Source organism: Semicossyphus pulcher, unplaced genomic scaffold, assembly GCF_022749685.1.
Source record: "Semicossyphus pulcher isolate SPU_LCO1_2020_fin unplaced genomic scaffold, fSemPul1.0.p SCAF_26, whole genome shotgun sequence".
NCBI lineage: Eukaryota > Metazoa > Chordata > Actinopteri > Labriformes > Labridae > Semicossyphus > Semicossyphus pulcher.
In genome coordinates, this window is record NW_027211700.1 from 1,462,603 (window position 1) to 1,481,834 (window position 19,232).

General features: G+C 44.3%; 1 protein-coding gene across 1 annotated transcript; it reads left to right on the forward strand.

Moving 5' to 3' along the window:
- Nucleotides 1-2,491: 2,491 nt before the first annotated feature.
- On the forward strand, nt 2,492-8,857 carry lhx1a (LIM homeobox 1a). The gene is made up of 5 exons (XM_069676687.1): nt 2,492-2,661; nt 4,446-4,669; nt 5,300-5,583; nt 7,465-7,630; nt 8,478-8,857. Exons 1-5 carry the CDS (start codon nt 2,492-2,494, stop codon nt 8,855-8,857), a joined length of 1,224 nt encoding a protein of 407 aa, XP_069532788.1.
- The last annotated feature ends 10,375 nt before the right edge of the window (nt 8,858-19,232 follow it).

Genomic DNA, 19,232 nt, shown 5'->3' on the forward strand with positions numbered 1-19,232 from the left:
GTGATGTTTCCGGTTCTTCTGCAGGTTTTAGAGCAGAAAGACAGAAACGTGAGTTTTGTTGTCTAACACAAAAGCCATATTTTCTTTGCCGATTGCTCCTCTATGCACAACTATGGACCGCCCAGTTGTCATGGAGCTCAATGACCCCTCTCTGCCTGTCTCACTGATGGAAACATACCCAGATGCTCCACAGAATGCGCTCAGACTCACCGTCCACAAACAGAAAAACAAGAGAGAGAAGAGTGGGGGAGATGGAGGTGAGAATGCCGGGCTGAAGAGGCGATAAAGCGAAATGAAAAGAGAGATGGTGTCTGTCTTTTTGAAGCCTTATCTCTCTTTTTCTTCCAGCCAGTAACACATGCCCTGTTGAAGGGGCTCCCCAGACGCCGGGAGGCAGCTGGACGGGGACGGGCGGCGTTTTGCATGAGAAGCAGCCCATATGCAGGAGGATGCTGGCGGGCTATTGGGAGAGAATAAATGGGTGTCCCTGGGTCGCTTTTCTGCGTAAAGTGCGCGTTGAGCTTGATTTCATTTCAAGACAAACAGATAAACTTCTGTTACTTTTTTGACAGTAAATACATTTCTTAATTTGCACTGTATTAACATTTATTAAACTCTTACATTTAAAGCTAAAAAAAGAGCCGATTTTAATTAACAAACGTTTCAAAAATCACTCTAAACTTGTTTCTAGGCAAACGCAAATCTTGGTAAAAAAGTCGAACATTTTTCACCGTGTTCGGATCTCTGGACAAAAAAGAAACATCTCAGAGGTGTTAAAGACTGCGGCCTGTGCGTCACAAACACAAAGACATGACTGATCTCTGTGATGGGAAATGACTAATAATCCAGCAGGCTGTGAGGCTCATGGTGTTATTTACTTAAGGTGGACTTGAAGTGGATTGGACCTCCCTAATGAATCGTCCGAGGTGTCTGGGCCGCGAGCTCCTGACGGGCTGAGCTGCGCGAGCTGTCAACTTTAGAGCCTCTCTGTCTTTCACTTCAACGCTTCCTCTCCATCACACCAAAGAGAAAACTAGCTGCTAAAGTGTGTCGCTGCTAATGCGCAAGGAAACACGATAAAAGTAAATGAGGACATGACGGTGACACAGTATCTCCAGAAACCTAAACACGGTCTTGGCAGAAAGTTCTGCAGCTTCCGGCTGTGTAATCAAACATTTAGCTCTAAGGATGATGCATTCAAGTGCAAAGCAGGTGTAAGATTTAATATTTTAGCTGCTTTATTGATGATCAAAGCCTCCGGTTATTCTCCCTTATATCTAAACAAACATGCCAAACTTGTGCGTAATTTTCTGGCGCAGAGTATCTCTAAATAAACAGGGAGCACGCCATGCACTACGCGCCTGCAGCTCCTTTATGCTGAAGACGCCGCTGTATCTACCTGCTCAGATTCCTCCTTCATGCCCCCCTCATGCCCAGCAGACAATTTGCTCAGCAGCTGAGAAGTGGCGTCTCTCCCTCCGCGCTGCTCGCCCTCCGCCGCGGCTGCTTCCTCCAAACACATTCACTAACATATGACAGTTTGCAGGGAAATTCTTGACAATTGGTGTCTTGAGTGTGTGGCATAAATAGCAGGCAGAGCCCTCGCTGGGTTATGATGGGGCGGCTTGATGGTTGCTGGCATGGCGCAGCGCTGATTGGTCCGGCCGCGGCCTGACGTCAGGAGGCTGGGAATAAGGCTGGGCTGGAGCTTTAGGAGCAAGACAGTGTTACTGGAGACCCAGCGCATCCCAGCATACACACCGTACTGGAGACTGAGGGCATCCCAGCCTACACATTGACTACTACCGGAGCTGCCAGCGCATCCCAGCATCCCCCCAGCCAGCACGAGCTAAACACCCAGGATCACCGGACTGAGCGCGAGGGGAAAACACTCTTTTTTTATTTTATCTTTTGGGTGTGTGATTTTGTTTCTCGCCGGGGTTTGAACAGTGGATACGCTGCCATGTCAAAGTACACTGAATTATTTATAGGCGTGCGTGTCTTGTTGTGTGACAGCTCTGCCCTGAAAGCTTTTTATTAGACGCCTCTTCCAGCTCTGACTGGCACACGACGCTCCTCTCAGCCGATGCGTCACTTCCAAGCGCGCCGGGACAACCAAGCTGGCTCCGGTCTCCTCTCCTGAGCCGAACTGCAGCTTCCTCTGTTGAATTCTACATTTTGGTTTTGCCTCGGATCCCATAAAGGACTGATAATTTTCCTCCTTTTGGCTCTTCTACCTGAGACGGGGGACGCGGTTGCCATCCCTTCCTGTGTCTTTCTTTTTTTGGACGCTGATTCTTTTTACGCATGCAGGGAGAAATCTGTGCTGACACCTGATCGACTGGCTTCTCCGCGCACATTGACCCGGGAGCTCCAGGCGAATCAGGGAGAGGAGAAAGCAGATACTCGGTCAATGCTCGGCCTGTGCTGTTGATTTTGTTTGTGTGTGTGCGCGCTCTTCATTTGTGGGGTTTGTTGCCCAGCCAAAGCCATGGTCCACTGCGCCGGCTGCGAGAGGCCTATCCTGGACCGCTTTCTGCTCAACGTGCTGGACAGAGCCTGGCACGTCAAGTGCGTGCAGTGCTGCGAGTGCAAGTGTAACCTGACAGAGAAATGTTTCTCTCGAGAGGGGAGACTGTACTGCAAAAATGATTTCTTTAGGTAAGCGTGAGGAAGGGGACACAAAAAGTCATCAGCAGTGTTTTAGTTTGTGAGAGTGTCTGCTTTTTATCTGGAGCAGGACTGAAGGAAAGGCAGAAGATGCACATTTAGAAAATAATACAACCTCAACAAAATCTAATGAAGCACAAAAAGGAGAAAATACGGAGATGATGCCTCAAAAAACATCATGGACGTTGTGTTGTAATTGTACTTAAAAAAAAACAAAAAACAAATGTAGTAAAATAATGTAGACATGTTTAACATTATAGATTAAAAACTATTTATTTATAATAAGTCAATCAAAAGTTTCAACATTTAAAAACAAGTTTTAAAAAACTCAGACAGTTTCTCTTTTTTTTTTTTACATAATAAAACATTTAAACTGATTTAAAAACAACTCATCTGTTGACTGCACCCATGATAGCAAGTGTTTACACCGCGAACTCTCAGTTTTATTTCTTTTTCCTGCAGATAAGTGGATAAATCGACCTGTCCGCGCCTGCAGGCGTGAATGAGCACTCGGAGGCGATAAGCTTTGATTAGGAGCGAGTAATTAAAAGCTTGTTAATTTGGATTCTTATGCAAAACAACAACAAAAGAGGGGCAGCTACATTAAACGCGTGTGCACTCGCTCACAGCGGGGGGAGACGAGAGGGGGCGGTTTGTTAGGACATCGAGGAAATCACACTTTGGGTGTGTTTTTTTTTTTTTTTTTTACAGCGTGCAGGCGGCCGGGGAGCGCTGAGGATCAAACCCCGGCCAGAGGAGCCGCTGGCCCGGTGTGTTTGCTCAGTCCGGCTGAGGAGGACGTGATAAGTGGATTTGAATAGTAAACTAGTTGAAAAGATCAAGTCCGCAGACAATGCAATCACAGACGTGCAGTCAACAAGCAGTGCACACCACTCAATACACATTGTTTAACGTGAAGTCAATGGCAGGGCTGTAATTTATAATTCCAAAGCAGGCTGCTGTGTGAGCGCGTGAATGGGACCTGGATATTTACTGGATTTCACTCTGAGTTCAGACTCATGTGGAACAAAAAAAGACAGAAATATAGAGATACAAAAATAAATAGACTTAATAAAAACTCTCACTGTGGCGGCTCTGGTTAGTTGTGCAGTTGCTCCTGGCTGAAGGAAATAATGTTTCAAAATAATTTCTATAAAATCTGTTTGAGAGGATCATCATCACTACGCGTTCTTTTCAAAATAAAAGTGTTTATGGAGCATTGTTTTCCTAAAATGGGGTATGTATAGATTTTAGCAGCAAACATAACAAAAATACATTTTTTATTCTTATTATTCTTATTATTCTTATTATTATATTTGTTACATCCAACATGTCGGTGTGGATTGATTCATAAAGGTTTATTCTGCAGATTAAAACAGCTCACTTGTTTTTTAGTTCTAAATATACATTTATTGTCTTTTCTTCTTCGTTCTTAATATCTGGAGTTAATCGATACACTCTGATTTTAAACATTCTAGTTTGTTATGTTGCCTAATAATTTATATTTTATTAAACGTAGTCTTATTTCCAAAAATCAATTTGTAATTGGACAAAAATAATTTTAAAAATAAGTGACTTCATGTTTATTATAAATTCTTGTTTTTTATTATTATAATTATAATTATTATTCTTTCTCAAAAATGAGACTGAGGCGACCTCATTTTTAATGTTTTGTCTTGATTCTGCAGAATAAGCTCTCCGCCTGCTCCCCGAACCTGCCGGATGTTCATCTTATTTGCTGTTAATAATCCTCCCTGCTTCTTCTCCTCCTGCAGGCGGTTCGGCACGAAGTGTGGCGGCTGTTCGCAGGGCATCTCTCCGAACGACCTGGTCCGGAGGGCCCGCAGCAAAGTGTTTCACCTCAACTGCTTCACGTGCATGATGTGCAATAAGCAGCTCTCCACCGGAGAGGAGCTCTACATCATAGACGAGAACAAATTCGTTTGCAAAGACGATTACCTAAACAACGCCAGTGTGAAAGACACCAACCTCCTCTCAGGTATGCAGTGTGTGCGTGCATGTGTGTGTGCATGTGTGAGAGCAAGGCGGATAAATTGTGATGGATGTGGTGTGTGCAGCCCCGCAGTGGCTTCATCATTTCCATGACCAGGACTTAGACGCCATTCAGAGACAAAAACACAGTCTATTGTCTATTTATCATTCTGCTCCCACGTGTCTCATGATTCTGTTCAAACCTTTAATTTAGCCTGAACATTTTGACCCTCATCCGGGCCTCTGATGGAAATGTGATGATTGTTGCAAAATCTTTTATTTTATTGATTTTTTAAATTTGCAATCTTGACTTAATATTTAGCTCTCATTCAAGGAAAATTCATCAGCTGCCTTTAAGCTGTAAAAATGAAACCTTTCATTAGTTCAAATGATTGTAAATGGTACGAAAAATAAAACAGCACAGAATAAAATGTTTAAATATGTTTGCAAAAAAAGGAACTCTCTGAAGTTCTGGTTTATTTTTATGAATTTGAGTTTGCGTCGCCGACCTGAGGTCAGAGATCATCACTGCTCATTTTCAGGCCTATTTTGCTCCGTTCAAATGTCGTTCCTCACTGCAACATTTCCCGTGTTGTGCAGAAGGACTCTGAATAATTTCTATTTGTAATTTGTGCAGTAACGGCATGCAGCGACCCCAGCTTATCGCCAGACTCTCAAGACCAGCTCCAGGACGACGTGGTCCTGAAGGACACGGAGATCGCCGCCCTGTCCGACAAAGAGGCGGTGAATAACGAGAACGACGACCAGAACCTCGGGGGGAAGCGGCGCGGCCCGCGGACCACCATCAAGGCCAAGCAGCTCGAGACGCTGAAGGCGGCGTTTGCTGCGACCCCCAAACCCACCAGACACATCAGGGAGCAGCTGGCCCAGGAGACCGGCCTCAACATGAGGGTCATCCAGGTAAAGCAACACCTGAATGTCCAGGCTGGAGTCTGAGAACTTCAGAGATCCTTTAAATGGACTGTCCGTCTTATCAACATTCATTCAGCAGACAGAGTGACGTCTAATGGCGCGTATTTCATCAGCTGATCAACAACATTATAATTATAGGTCTCACCTTCCGGTTCAACAGTAAATCATAAATACGGGGATGTTGTCGTCTGTCTGAGCTGCTCCGAAATATTATGGAAATGATATTCAGGGGCACCCACAGGTTGAGGAGGTGGGCTCGCGCCTTCTCTGTTTTATAGGGTGTTACGCACCCATTAAAAGGTGTGATGTAACAGCTTATATTTTATGGAAAAATGTCCCTGCCAGGCTGCCAGACTGCCGTGACCGTGCAGGCCCCGCTCATCCCATCAGAGAGGCTCCACCTCCCCCCTCACCTCCCCCTCTCACATCCTTCACCCCTCTTTAAAGGAGGCCTCTTCCCTTCAAACCGCGCGCTCACATTGAATTCATTAAGCCACAGATTGGCCGAAGCACGAGGTTGATTTGGAAACGGGTAATTTATATGGGTATTTTTGATTCTTGGCGCTGGCGACGGGGCAAAGTCGCCAACTGGCGCCGGGCTGCTGGGAGCGCTGGGAGCGCTGGGAGTCCTGGCACAGCGCTGCCATCACGTTTTGCGACCACATTTAGCCATGCTGTGCGCTTTTCCAGCCAAGTGGAAAGACCGAATCTGTTTCAGGGGTCTTCAGACTGTCTGCTCAGAACTGAGTTACAGCAGGGCCGCGTCCAGCGAAACAAAGAGCGATTTATTATTATTATTATTATTATTATAATTATTATTATAATTATTGCTATTATTATTATTATTATTATTATTATTGTTGTTGATTCTGTTTGCTGCGGGACTATTTTATTTTCTCATTTTGATGATTTACAAAAAACGTTAAAGCGGTCTTTTTTATTTTGCGCATCAAACTGGAATGTGTGTAAAACAGATTTATTAATGAGCCCAAATATTTTTTTGATTCATAACAGAGCCTCCTCTTTTAAAACAGTCTCAGAAATCACTAGAAAGCTTCTTTCTGTGGTTATTATTATTTCACTAACAGGTTTCCATAAATGAGCTTTGTGCTCATAATGCGGATGAGGCTGCGGGGCAGATCAGAAGGTAAAAAAGGTTTAGCAGCAGATTAATGGCGATAAAGTGAAAGTGTTGGAGCAGGGGTATCTAATATGTATGAGCACGAGGGAAAAGGGAAGAGCGTAATTAAAGGAAGCCGGCCTATAGATTAGGAAATGATAACCTCCAAGAGCCCGGTAATATATCGGTAACAACCCTCCTATTAAGTATTAATTGGAGATTTTAAGCCCCCGCTGCTGCAGCCTTCAGCCGGAGTAAATGGAGGGTTAAAAGATCATTAGGGAGGTTAGATGGGACTCGCGCTCCTGTAACGATAATTGGCCGCAGTCCTTTCCGCCGGCGCACAGCCTTGCGGATTTAACGCACCGGCTCATCACGCACGCAGCAAAACACACACAGAGAGAGCGCGCGGTTATTTACTCTAATAAGGCGCCAACGTGTCCAGGTGCCAGAGTAAATATGACTCCTAATTACATGAGCTTTTGTACAGAGAGAATTTACACAGTGAGGTTTATTTGCATATTTAAAAAAAAATAATCCAAACGTGCTTTTTTTTGTTCGTTTGTTTGATTTTTTTATTCATAAATTCTCACAGCCTCTTCATCACCTCCATTTCTCAGTCCCTTCGCCCTCACAGAATATTGACGAGCGATCAAAATGGCGTCAGCAGCATGTTTGCTGAGTGACACGAGGTGACCCGTGTATGAAGATATAAATATATAAATGTTTATGTGTTTGTGTTTTTCCAGGTCTGGTTTCAGAACCGACGTTCCAAAGAGAGGCGCATGAAGCAGCTGAGCGCGCTGGGCGCCCGGAGACACGCGTTCTTCCGGAGCCCGAGGCGGATGAGGACGCTGGTGGACCGGCTGGAGCCCGGAGAGTTGATCCCCAACGGGCCCTTCTCCTACTATGGAGGTATGCAAACAATATAGCCTGTTTAGTTTCACGTCCTCAAAAGTGTTTTTATAATTCTTGTTTCAGAAAATGATTCTCGCTTTTTCTCCTTTTTGAGTCTCACTGCTTAAATTTCAGTTCCACAATATTTTTTAATATTTTGTTTCACCTCATTTTTCTTTTTCTTTTTTTTTTCTGTCAGCGAAGTAAAAACTTAAACTACATTGTTATAATTAACAAATACAGCATAATTTCAGGCACTGCCGCCTCATGGAAATAACACAAAACGAGGCCTGCACAAGTGCTCATTTAAGACTCAGATGAAAGCAGCATCAGTAGAAACAAATAAATAGCATGCAGTGATTTCCTGCCTTTACTCAACATAAGAGCAAGTTTGGATATTTAGAACAAAGGCTCTTACAAGTCATGTTTGATTCCGGGTCACCAGAATCTGCAGGGTTTTGTAAGTTTAAGAGAGTTTAAGAAAGTTTACACATCAGTGATTTAAACTCTTCGTCTGATCGTCGTCAGAGACGCTGATCGGTGCTCGGCTCTTTGTCCTTCCTGCTGAAGCAAAAACTCTTCTAATAATATTCTGCTGAGTTAAAAAAAAGGGTCTCAGTAGGTAGAATCGCTGATGAAATGGCCCCCATTTTAATTAATTTTGTGGCCACGTTGTTCTCCCCACCCAATTGCAGTTTTGATTTAAGTGTAACGTGCTCTGTGACTAATGTAGTACGGCGAGGGTCTCTCCCCCTTAATACAAATCAAGCTCTGTATATTCAATGGCTTCCTCGACGTCTCCGGAGTTCTTCCTGCACCCTCATTGTCCTCACAGCTAACCACCATTTTTTTCTTCCATCTGCAGATTATCAAAGCGAGTACTACGGCCCGGGAGGAAACTACGACTTCTTCCCTCAGGGGCCTCCGTCATCGCAGGCGCAGACCCCGGTGGATCTCCCCTTCGTGCCCTCCTCAGGCCCCACCGGTACCCCCCTCGGAGGTATGGACCACCCCCTGCCGGGCCACCACCCCTCCAGTGAGGTGCAGCGCTTCTCTGATATCATGTCCCACCACCCGGGGGACTCTCCCAGCCCGGAGCCCGGCATCCCGGGGCCCCTGCACAGCATCTCCTCCGAAGTGTTCGGCCCCAGTCCACCTTTTACCTCACTGTCGCTGAACGGCAGCGGATACAGCAACCACCTGTCCCACCCGCCCTCGGAAATGAACGAGGGCACCGTGTGGTAGCTTTCAGAGAGAGCGGACTCTGCTGGCGAGAGATTCGGTAACGGAGGATGAGGTTTGGTGGTGTTGGGGGGGGGCTGGGGGTCGAGGACAGGGGCACGGATGTGGACAGGCAGTATTATTATTTTGGGGTGTTTTCATATTTATTTATTTATTCTCCCATTTGATATGTTGATCTTTTCTGTGGGAAAGGCGTGAGACATTCTGTTCGAAGCATTGTCCTCAGTATTGTGTTTGGGTGTTTGAATTGCTTCTTTTGCCCCCACCCACCCCGGACATTAAGATGAATTAAATAACCGGGCAGGACTGCTGAACTGGCCCCCATTCACCCCCCCTTTTTTTGGGCCCCTGCGGCACCCTGTCACCCCTCGTGACTCCTGTCAGTGGCCAGGCATAGCGACCAAACCCCCTACCACTCACCGCTGGGGCGAAAAACAACCCTCTGAAATCTCCTATAGTTTGTCCCGAACAAGAAAACATCATTAGCTACTTTCAAAGACTCCGATAGCTTTACAGAGAGACGGAAGGGGCCGAGGGTGGGTCGTGTGCTGACCCGGCACTGCAGGAAGGCTGAGCGGCGTTCAGACTGTGTTCGAGGCGCTCCACTTGTCTGTCCCTTGTATTTATTCAGAAGCTCCTCAGACCTCTTTGCCTCTCAAGGCTCTGCCATATTGACACTTAACCTTTTTGACACTATATTTCCGAAGGCCAGAGGAAATGACAGTTGTTCCTCCTTCCTCCTGGACTTTTTCTTTCCTTTTTTTCTCGTCTTGTTTTCAGAGTTTCCACCAAATCTGAAGAAGGCCGCCTTCAAAAGGCAAACAGTAAAAACCCTCTACGGATTGCAAACCCTTTATTTAAAAATGGAAGTGAACTTGAAATGTTGAAATGAAGTCTACCTTCTAAAATCTTCTACCGGGGTTCTAAATGGGACTTAGAGCAGTCAACTGTTTACGTAATCTATTTAATTCAGGAGTCCAGAAGTCTCGAACACCATGTTTTAGAACCTCTCGATCCATATAAAAATGTTCCAAGCAACCAACCAAACTTTTGTATTGATTTCATTTATATTGTATGGAGATAAAACACATTTGCTGGGGTTGTGGTTCACTGTGCTAGTTTGTACAAGATGTTGTTTACAAAAAAGTTTTCAAAAAGAATAAAAACAAAGTAAAGTAGACATTTGCCAAATTGAAAAAAGAATAGCACAAATACTGTTAAAGTGCTTTGCACCATCATCTGCAGAACGTGTTGAGACAAAATGTTCGTGTTCAAAGGAGTAATTGACTTCTTAATTTTCTAGTCTGCTGACGATGCATTCATAAAATTGTTAATATAACATACTTAGACAGGTTTTATTTTTGTGTCTTCGAAGGAGAAAAATCCAAACTATTAAATTGATGGTCGAATATGCGGCTCGAAGCTGCGACGTCTCTTTGAATATCAGCCCTCATGGTATGTCTTTTATTGTTCCAATAAACCGAAGCTTATGTGACCTCCAGTGCATATTAGACCATTCACTGTATAAATACAACATGTTGACAAAATGTGTTTCTAATAAAACTAGAAAATATACTTATGAATTTTTAACATATTTTCTTTTGGAGCAGCGATCTGACAGTTACAGTGAGTTATATACGACAGGGTGTCGGTACATCACAGGGCCCTCTGCAAACCATTCATCAGGCCGGCGTCACTCATTTCATAATGAACGCTTTTAGTCGAACGTCTAATTTTCCTCTCACGTGGAGGCTGGAATAATTGGCCTTTGCAGACAAGGTGACGGGTAAACATTTGTTACTTCTGATTAATGTGATAAAAACAGTGAGTGAAACTGAACCGGCAGCAGGAAGCAGGAGAGCTGAGGCCGTGGCAGAGTTGTAGAAACACGTGTGTGATGCCAATCGAAGGGTTTGTCTGTTTCTCCTGCGTGCCGCAGCGCTGCACCAGAACAATTCATAGACAAATGGAACCGGGGTTTGGACAACTGAAAACTTTTCTGCTGATTTCACTGTTCTCCCGGCCGGCCGGGGAGGCATTAAATGGACTGGCTCGCTGCAGCCGGCACAAGGGGAAGCAAATTTACACTTATGCCACTTCCTTCCCCCCAAACCACTTTGGCTGCAGCCTCAGAATCTTCCGTTCTGTAACTCGAGGTCGTCGACTAATCATAAGCAGTTAGCTGTGCAACTGTGAAGGACAATGATGGAATTGGCGTGACCGCGGCTCTCCTGCTTGTTATGCTTTTATTAGCCCGCTCCGACATTATTATTATTCCCTGCAGCTTTCTGTTCTCGCCGTGCGGTCTGACGGCTGGGAGGGACTTCTCCTAACTTATTTCAGCCAACAGAGTGGTAATAATAATCAAGAAGGCCCAAACAGAGAGGCGTGATCTTTTGCAGGAGAATTATTCATACTCGTAGGGGAAGGAGTCGGGCGGTGGGATTGTGGCGTGAATCCGGGGGAACCTTTATCTCCCAAACCCGGCGTGTGCAGTTAGGGCCGTATGCAATCCCAGTTTCTGCCCCTGCCTCCAGACTGTAATCCACCATGAATTAATCATGGTCTTGAGAGTTAACCAAGCTTGGGGAGGTGGGGTGGAAGGTGGGGGTGGAGGGTCTGTGGAAGGATATAGGTCTCTGTTGAGCCCCTGGGCTTAGCCCCCCCTGTGGTAACACCGTGCACTGGCGACTGACCGCCCCCGGGGCCACGGCTCTTTAAATTCAAATCTCCTATTGATCGCTCATCAGCTGTTGGTGCAAACTGACCTTGTAGTCTAACGCCTGCAAAATAAAACAAGCCTTAACAGCAGTGAATGGCTTTTAAATGACATTTTAAATCTCTAAGTCAGGACGTTTGAATAGCCCACACACCCGCTGGGATCCACAAGAAGCGTACTGTATGTGCGTGTGTGTGATGGGAGGGGGGGTAAATGCTTAGAGGAAGGAGAGGGGGGGTGTACAAAATGGTTTACTTTAGGGTACAACAGGGGCCAAAATATTGAGCCAATAGGAAGACCAGGCCCAGCAGGCAAACACTGAGATACTTGCGTTCAAACTGAGAGGGGGGTTTTCGAGCCGCTCTCCATATGAGAGGCATTTGGCTGCTAGCTTTAAATGCAGAGTGGCTCAGCTGGAAGTGCACCCTCTCCTCGCAGCGAACGTAGCGTAAGCACACAAACACATGGCGCCGGTCCTCAAACAAACAACACATGTTGGGGGAAGCCAATTTCTTGGCCAGGAATGAGAAAACGCTGTTAATCAATGGAGCGGGCTGGTTGATCGCTGAGCCACATTTCCCTGGCTCAATACTCAGCGAGTGGGTGATACACAGTCATGTAGCCGGCTGATAAGCGGACCTCTGCTGACGAGCTGTTTGTTTTGCCACCTCACTACTCTTTACACTTCCTCCTCCTTCTCTCAAACACTAAAGACAGAGGGGGTGTTCAACTCTCAAGACCCGTTCGTTCACCTTTAAAGTCGCGTCAGGAACATTTTCTTACAAATAAAACCTGATTTAACTTTTCTTCTCCTTCTCTGAACCTCCACACTGACGGCTCTGATCGAGAGGAATCCTTTGCTGTGCATTTTTTTGTTTCATTTTCTTTTTTATTTATTTTTTACTTTTGTTGAATAAATAAATAAAAGTACGTTTGATCAGGCGGGGCCACCGTAGCTGAACGGACAAAAACAAAACTGCAGACGGAACAAAAGAAACTAAAGAATCTCCTGATGCAGATCGTGTTTGTGATAAAAGTCCCGTCTACAACGAATGTGTGTTTTGGTCTAGCTGCCTGCGCTACCTGACTGACCAGGTGATACGAGACATTCAGGAAATATGACATCATCCCGTGGCTTTTGAAGCAAATGATTTTGTACACGTTGCAAAGAAATGCTTCCTTGGTCTTTGATATGTAACCAGGAGAGCTCCTCCTCCCTCCCCTCACAACAGAAAGTTCTCTCTAATATTTAAATCTAATTGTTTTTTTTTAGCAAATTGTAGAACATTTCTAAACATTAAAATTGATTGCTGCCATCTCCACACTGCCGCCAATTAACTCATAGAAAAAAGTATTTTATTTATTTATTGCCTTAAAAGCGGTTGAGTCCAAACTGCTGGAATCAGCTTATTACATGCCCATCATATTTATTAAAATGATCGATATTAATCTGCAGCTCGAGCTCAAAGCCTTAAATAAAAAACAAAAATATCCAGGACATGATGGCGTCGTCCTCAGTTTTACAGCCCTCGTTGGAGGCAAACATGTTCTCACCCATGAAGCAGTTTGGATTCTTTGTCTGTTCACTGAAAGCGACTTTAAGAACAATGTTTACATCCTTTCTGTGTCAATCAAAGTCTCAAATTCGTTTGGGGTTCAGTGTCTTGCCCAAGGACACTTCGACATGTGACTGTAGCAGTCAGGGATCGAACCACCAACCTTCCCAGAGACAACTGACTCTACCGCTGAGCCACAGCCGCCACAGCCGTTAAGTAAAATAAATCATGAACCAAACAAAGCTTCAGCCGCCTTCCGCTCCGTTCAAACACAATCAGTCGCCGTTTTTTTAGATGCACGTCAGTAAAATGAACAGTTTAATATTAACATGAAGCCTCCCTTCATTAAGGTGGTGATGTTCTTTCTATTCTACAGGAGCGTTCACTCAACTGGATGATCTATTTGATTATGATCCAAGGAATCCATCCATCCATTATCTATACAGCTGATCAGGTCACTGGGTGAGAGGCGGGGTACGCCAAGAAAATACTCCCAGAATTATTCATTTTGATACCTTTACTTTGGTATCAAAAAGCAGCGTATGTACTTCCATCTAACAGAGAGCAGTGTTACAGTAGATTTTCTGTGACCACTGAATGATTCGCAGAATGGTAGCACTCTCTGTAATTACACACAAACGGGAACAATGTGTCCAGAAGAGAGAAACTTCTGTGGAGTAAATCACACTGATGCTGGATCCATGTTTCAAACCATGAAGTAGTATTAGAACAATATGTGATAATGATCCACATAAAAGATGCACTGTGTTGTGCTGACACGTGCTTCCTTTATTTTGTCCTTCATATCAGTGTATCAGACTACATCAGGCAGCACAGCACGACCCCAACAGCTGCTGGACGAGATGATTCAAAAGCTGAATCTAGAAGTTTCTTCTAAATGATTGACACCACTGTGATGGGACTTGCTATGTTCTGTAATATGAAGACAGAGACAACAGAATGTAAAGAAGCCTCCATGTTGGGCAAGCGACAGTGCTGACAACAAGCTGTGGAGTCTACATTCTAATTAACTAATCACTGAACTTTGACCCCAGAGTCATGGCTTTATGCAGCTCGTAACCCTGATCTTGACCTCCTGCTTCTTCGAGGTCGACCCTTCCCCAGGTCCGTGTCGACCCTGATCTCCAGCCCGCGTTCTCCTGTGTTGGGTAAGTAGCTCAGAGTTGAAGCCACGTTAAGAGAGGGCTGCTGTTGTATCATGTACATCAATGCTTTGGAACATTATGGACGAATAGTTTTACTCCAACATTAAAGGCCCTGGAGCCACTTCTAATTTTTAGTGGACTATATTTTATTTATTTCTATATCCTACATGTCATTCTTCTCCTGCGAGGATGGCCTACCGACAGGTACACACACACTCTTCAGGACACAGAGAGAGAGACAGAGAAAGATAGGTACTTTCTGTTCTGGTACTATGTCCCTCCTTTGAATCAATGTATTTGGTTTGGACGTCTCCTGTGTGAATGCAGGCCAACTTATGCCCTTTCAAAAGCTTGTAGGAAGTCATCAGGTAGCCGAGCATATTGGTTTCAAATGTGTCGATGTGTCGGCTATGTCATTAACGACAAACCTCCTCTCCACGCAGCTCACCCGCTGCGACTTCTAAAACATTCTCCTTTTTTGGTATGTGAGTGATAATCAATACCTTTGACACTTTTCACATTTTAATATTAAATAGTAACCATGGTAACACTTTTTTCTAGTCCACATGTGCTTGAATCATGTGCTGCTAACATTAGCCCTCAGGTCGGAGATGTACTTGTTTTTTAACCTTGTGTTCACGTTCACAACAACCTGCGTCATGAACCTGATTGTTCTCATACTTGTCTCTGTGCTACGTGTGTTACTGGAGGATACCTCTAGAGGGCGCACCGGAGAGCTCAGGCCGTATGCAGCTACCGTATGTGCAGGATGTAAACAACAGACCTGGAGACACTCGTCCCCGCTCCGTCTCTCCAACATGTTCCTCCGTGCACGGACGTAACGCTCCCGGACTTGTTCCCGTTTAGTTTTGCAGGTTTCCACGACGACTTCTAAAACAGAACTTATCTGTCTGCAGCTGTTTGACAGACATGTTTGTCTCTGTGCAGCGGCAACGACACATCGTACAGATGTGGATAATCGAGGACTTCAGCTCGTCTTCAGAACTTTCTGCCCTTGTTGTCCCTGCTGCTGTGTTGACCCTGTCACATCCCCTCTGCCTCTACACTGCCCCTACTGCTCATGTGCAGACTGCATCTCACGTAGGTGTAGCGTTTTCTTTTTTTGGGATGTGCACAGCCGGAGCGACAAACAGACCCAGGGCACACGGGGCAGCCATCATGGGCACGTGAACGCTTAGTTAAAAGCAAGAAAATATCCAGCTTGAGAAGACAAAGGGTACGAGTGACAAATGACTAATTGACACATAAATGATTTTATTATTAACTGTAATTATTAAATACAATCCAGATAAACATGTCGGGCTTTAGATACTTAAGCTTTGTTGACCTTCCAAGTACACCGGTGTGGTTCCAAGTTTTCCAGGTAGCTGACTTTGACTTGGTTAAACCTCTAACTGATGAATAAATCACTTTATATATTGAGTTTATTTCCGCCTCTGGTGCAGCTTGCCCCTGAGAAAATGTGCGTAAATGTACCTCTAATTTGCTGCTCAGAATAAGAATAAAACTGAATGTTTTGCTCATAATTGGAATGTAACCCATTGTAGTACAATTTACATAAAGAAATTGGCCATGTAACAAACAATGCGCTCACCCAGGGAGGAAAGTATACTCGTTTAGCAAAGTGGAAAGTACTAATTTCCCCCTGGAGGATGTCCTGATGGTATGTGAGGTCTGTAGGTTGGCCTGATTAGCACAGAGCATGGAGTGTGTCTACACCATCTGACCCACTGAGTGATATTCATTTGTCATTCACATATTGGAGACCAACTGCTGTGTTTTTAGCTCAGGGCAAGGCTTTTCTCCATGAGTTGTTTGTGTATGATTGCACTGGCAATTTCCCATCGTGATATTGCAAGGAATACACACTTAAGAGAAAAATCTGTTTACAATTCACACAAGCTGCTGGTTGGGTTGGTGTGTTTCCTCTCGTAAATTGGTTGTTCTATCGCTGATTGGAAACGCGTTTTGTTGGAAATCGTTTTTTAGAGTGTGTCCACTTTGTGTGAAGAAGTGAAAAGCTTTGGACACTGTGAGACCTTTCAGGGACAAACTCGGCTCATGGTCCTTTTTATCTGATCTAAGAAAACTTTTCTGTCCATTTTCCAGGTTCCTCATATTTCCTGTCACCTCCTGCCTGTCCACCTGTAGTCCTCAGTTACCTGACCCTCAAATTCCACAGGATTCGTCTCCGCCGCGTTCCGTGTGCGCCGTGACCTCTGGAGTCGATCGCATCCATTCAAGTCAATGCTTGTGATTCCCAGAAGCGTGTCTCCGCTCTGCTCCGCTAAAGATACACGCCGGGTGTATTTTTGATGGAGGCCGCTTCAAACACGCATCAAGCTGAACAGAGCAGATCGTTCCAAACAGGAAGTCAGACAGAGAACAGCACACAGCATCCGCTCATTTCAAAATAAAACACCATGTACAGACTGGGACAGACTCCCGTTTTTTTCCGGGTTTTTTTTAAGATCAACACTGAAATCTTAAAAAAAGAACACTTTTAATGAAGTAGTGTATTCAGCCATGGTAGAAGCACAATAGTCACTGAATGATCTCCAAATGAGCAGATAATCAACCTCGGAGGTGCAAACTGAACTGCTGTTTGTATGTTGCTCTTTTAACATTGATGTTATCGCGTGATTTTGCAGTTCTCGCGCCATAATATAGTTCTCCCTGCCTTAGTTCTGTTTGTTCTACGTGCTAGTCATTAGCCCTTCTTATGCAGCGAGCGCTCAATGACTTTGTAACGAAGGCCCATCATTATAACCGCTTTGCTTTTTTACACTGAACCATCCAACAGCAGTATATTGCACCCGTTTGCCTCCAGAAGTCAGCATGCTTTGTCAAATCACACTTTGGGGCAAACATATGCACGTTTTTTGGCCAGTGTAAAACAAGAAAAGCTGGTATAATGAGCTTCTTTATGATGTTATTGCTTGATCTCAGGGCTTCAGGGCATCAGCTGATGTGGGCTTACCTTCCTCCTCTAACATCGGACCTTTGGACATATTTGGACAAAAAGCCCCTTGTCCACTTTAGGAACTTCGTGAACTTGATCATTTGTAGGACCCTTCTTTCTCCCTGCACCGTTTGAGTTTCCGAGTCGGCCTTCACAATGAGGGCCTGCTCATCTTGTTGTGTTATTTAGTTGTATTAGTTAGTTAGTTTAGTTAGTTATTAGTCTTGGTCGATACAGATAGAGTAAAACATGGTTATATGTCTATACTGTTACTGTGTCTGTGTACATCACAAACCCTTGACCAATCACAATCCACAGCTTTGCCAGGACGTACCTGCAGGCTGCGTCCGGACTTTCACTGATCAGTGCCAGAAGTTAGTTCCTCCCAAAAGTGAGAAACAAAGCAACATGTCGAGACAGGACTCGGTAACTTTATGAAGCTTTATGTTTGGAAATCAACAAAAACATTCAGACACAACAGATACGTATGAGAACAAAGAGAGCCCACAGCTGTACCACTCTCATTTTTAGAATTGTTCCCCGCTCATAGCGCCTCCTGGGCAAATTGATTTTTGTTATTTTCTGCCAGCTTAGCATTTTTCTACTGTGCCATTATCTGAGTGTGTTTGAGCAAGTGGCTAAATGCACCAGCGTAGAAAGCCCTTATCAACACAACACATTGTAACTTCAGCTCCAGGTGTTTGCTGCCATGTTACTGTACCCAACACACATGGCCGTGTTGCTAATTAAAGCAATCCCGTGATTATCCGGAGAGGGAAATACCTGGATTAGAGGGAGATTTGCAACTCAAACCCAAGACATGCCTAATCAATTTAAAGCCATTAGACAATTAATTCACTTTGGTGGAGGGTGGATATTGCACATGCACTAATCTGGCCCCTAAGTTGTCACTGTGTGTACTGATGAGTATTGAGTGCTCTGTGTACATATACAGTGATGAAAAGGGGCAAGCAACCCGCGCAGAGGGAAGGAATAAACAAATGATGCTTCCTGTTTGAGCATCAGGTCAATAGCTTCAGTGGATTACATCAGTTATGAAAGTGACACCATGGTTTACTGTGAGACGCAGAAAACACTGAAAAGCATCTAAAATGTGAAACATTTATACAAACAAAGAAATAAAACACACCTGAGGTTTCTGCTCTCAGATCTTTTTCACTGTTTACTAGATGTTAAAACATGTTTAATGAAAGGACGAAATATAGAACAAAAATGTCCCTTAGTTAATTTAGGATGGAATTATTGGGCAGATGCTCGCTTTCTTATTTTTTAGCAACATATTGTCACATTTAAATCACATTTAGCAAAGCATAACATTCCTCTCTTGACTTTGGAAACAGTAGTTTGACAACATAGTCTTAATTTAGCTCCCCGTTTGAACGGCGTATCACAGCTGTGAGACGTTCCGAGAGGTACCGAGCACTGTGTTTTACGGCACCCGGCACGACTAATGCTGCTAGCGATTCAGACAATGCAGCTACCGGTACTTCTGAAGCCACTTCTCAGGAACATTTGAAGGAGTTTTATGATCAAATCAGTTCAGAATCCAACGGGAGAAATCTCACATTTTTGTGCAAATTGAAAAAAACAAGTCCGAACGTCATATCAGCAAGGAATTTGAAACGACACATCGAGTTGAAGCATCCAGACAGTCTTTGGAAATATCTGAGTGAATGACTACATGAAATTATTATTACTACTGAGAAAGAGCAGCTCGGTGCAGCAAACAAACAAACAAATACATGAACTTGAACTGGTTCATTTAATCTGTGTGAACTTGCACAACACTAAAGAGCACCAGCTTTAAAGAAAAACTTGATGCTCCATATTTAAGACCTGCAGTTAGATGTGCTAATCACATACATATAGGTAAGCTGCACATATTCATAACCAAAGCTTGCCATATACTGAAAGATAAACCCACTTATTTGGT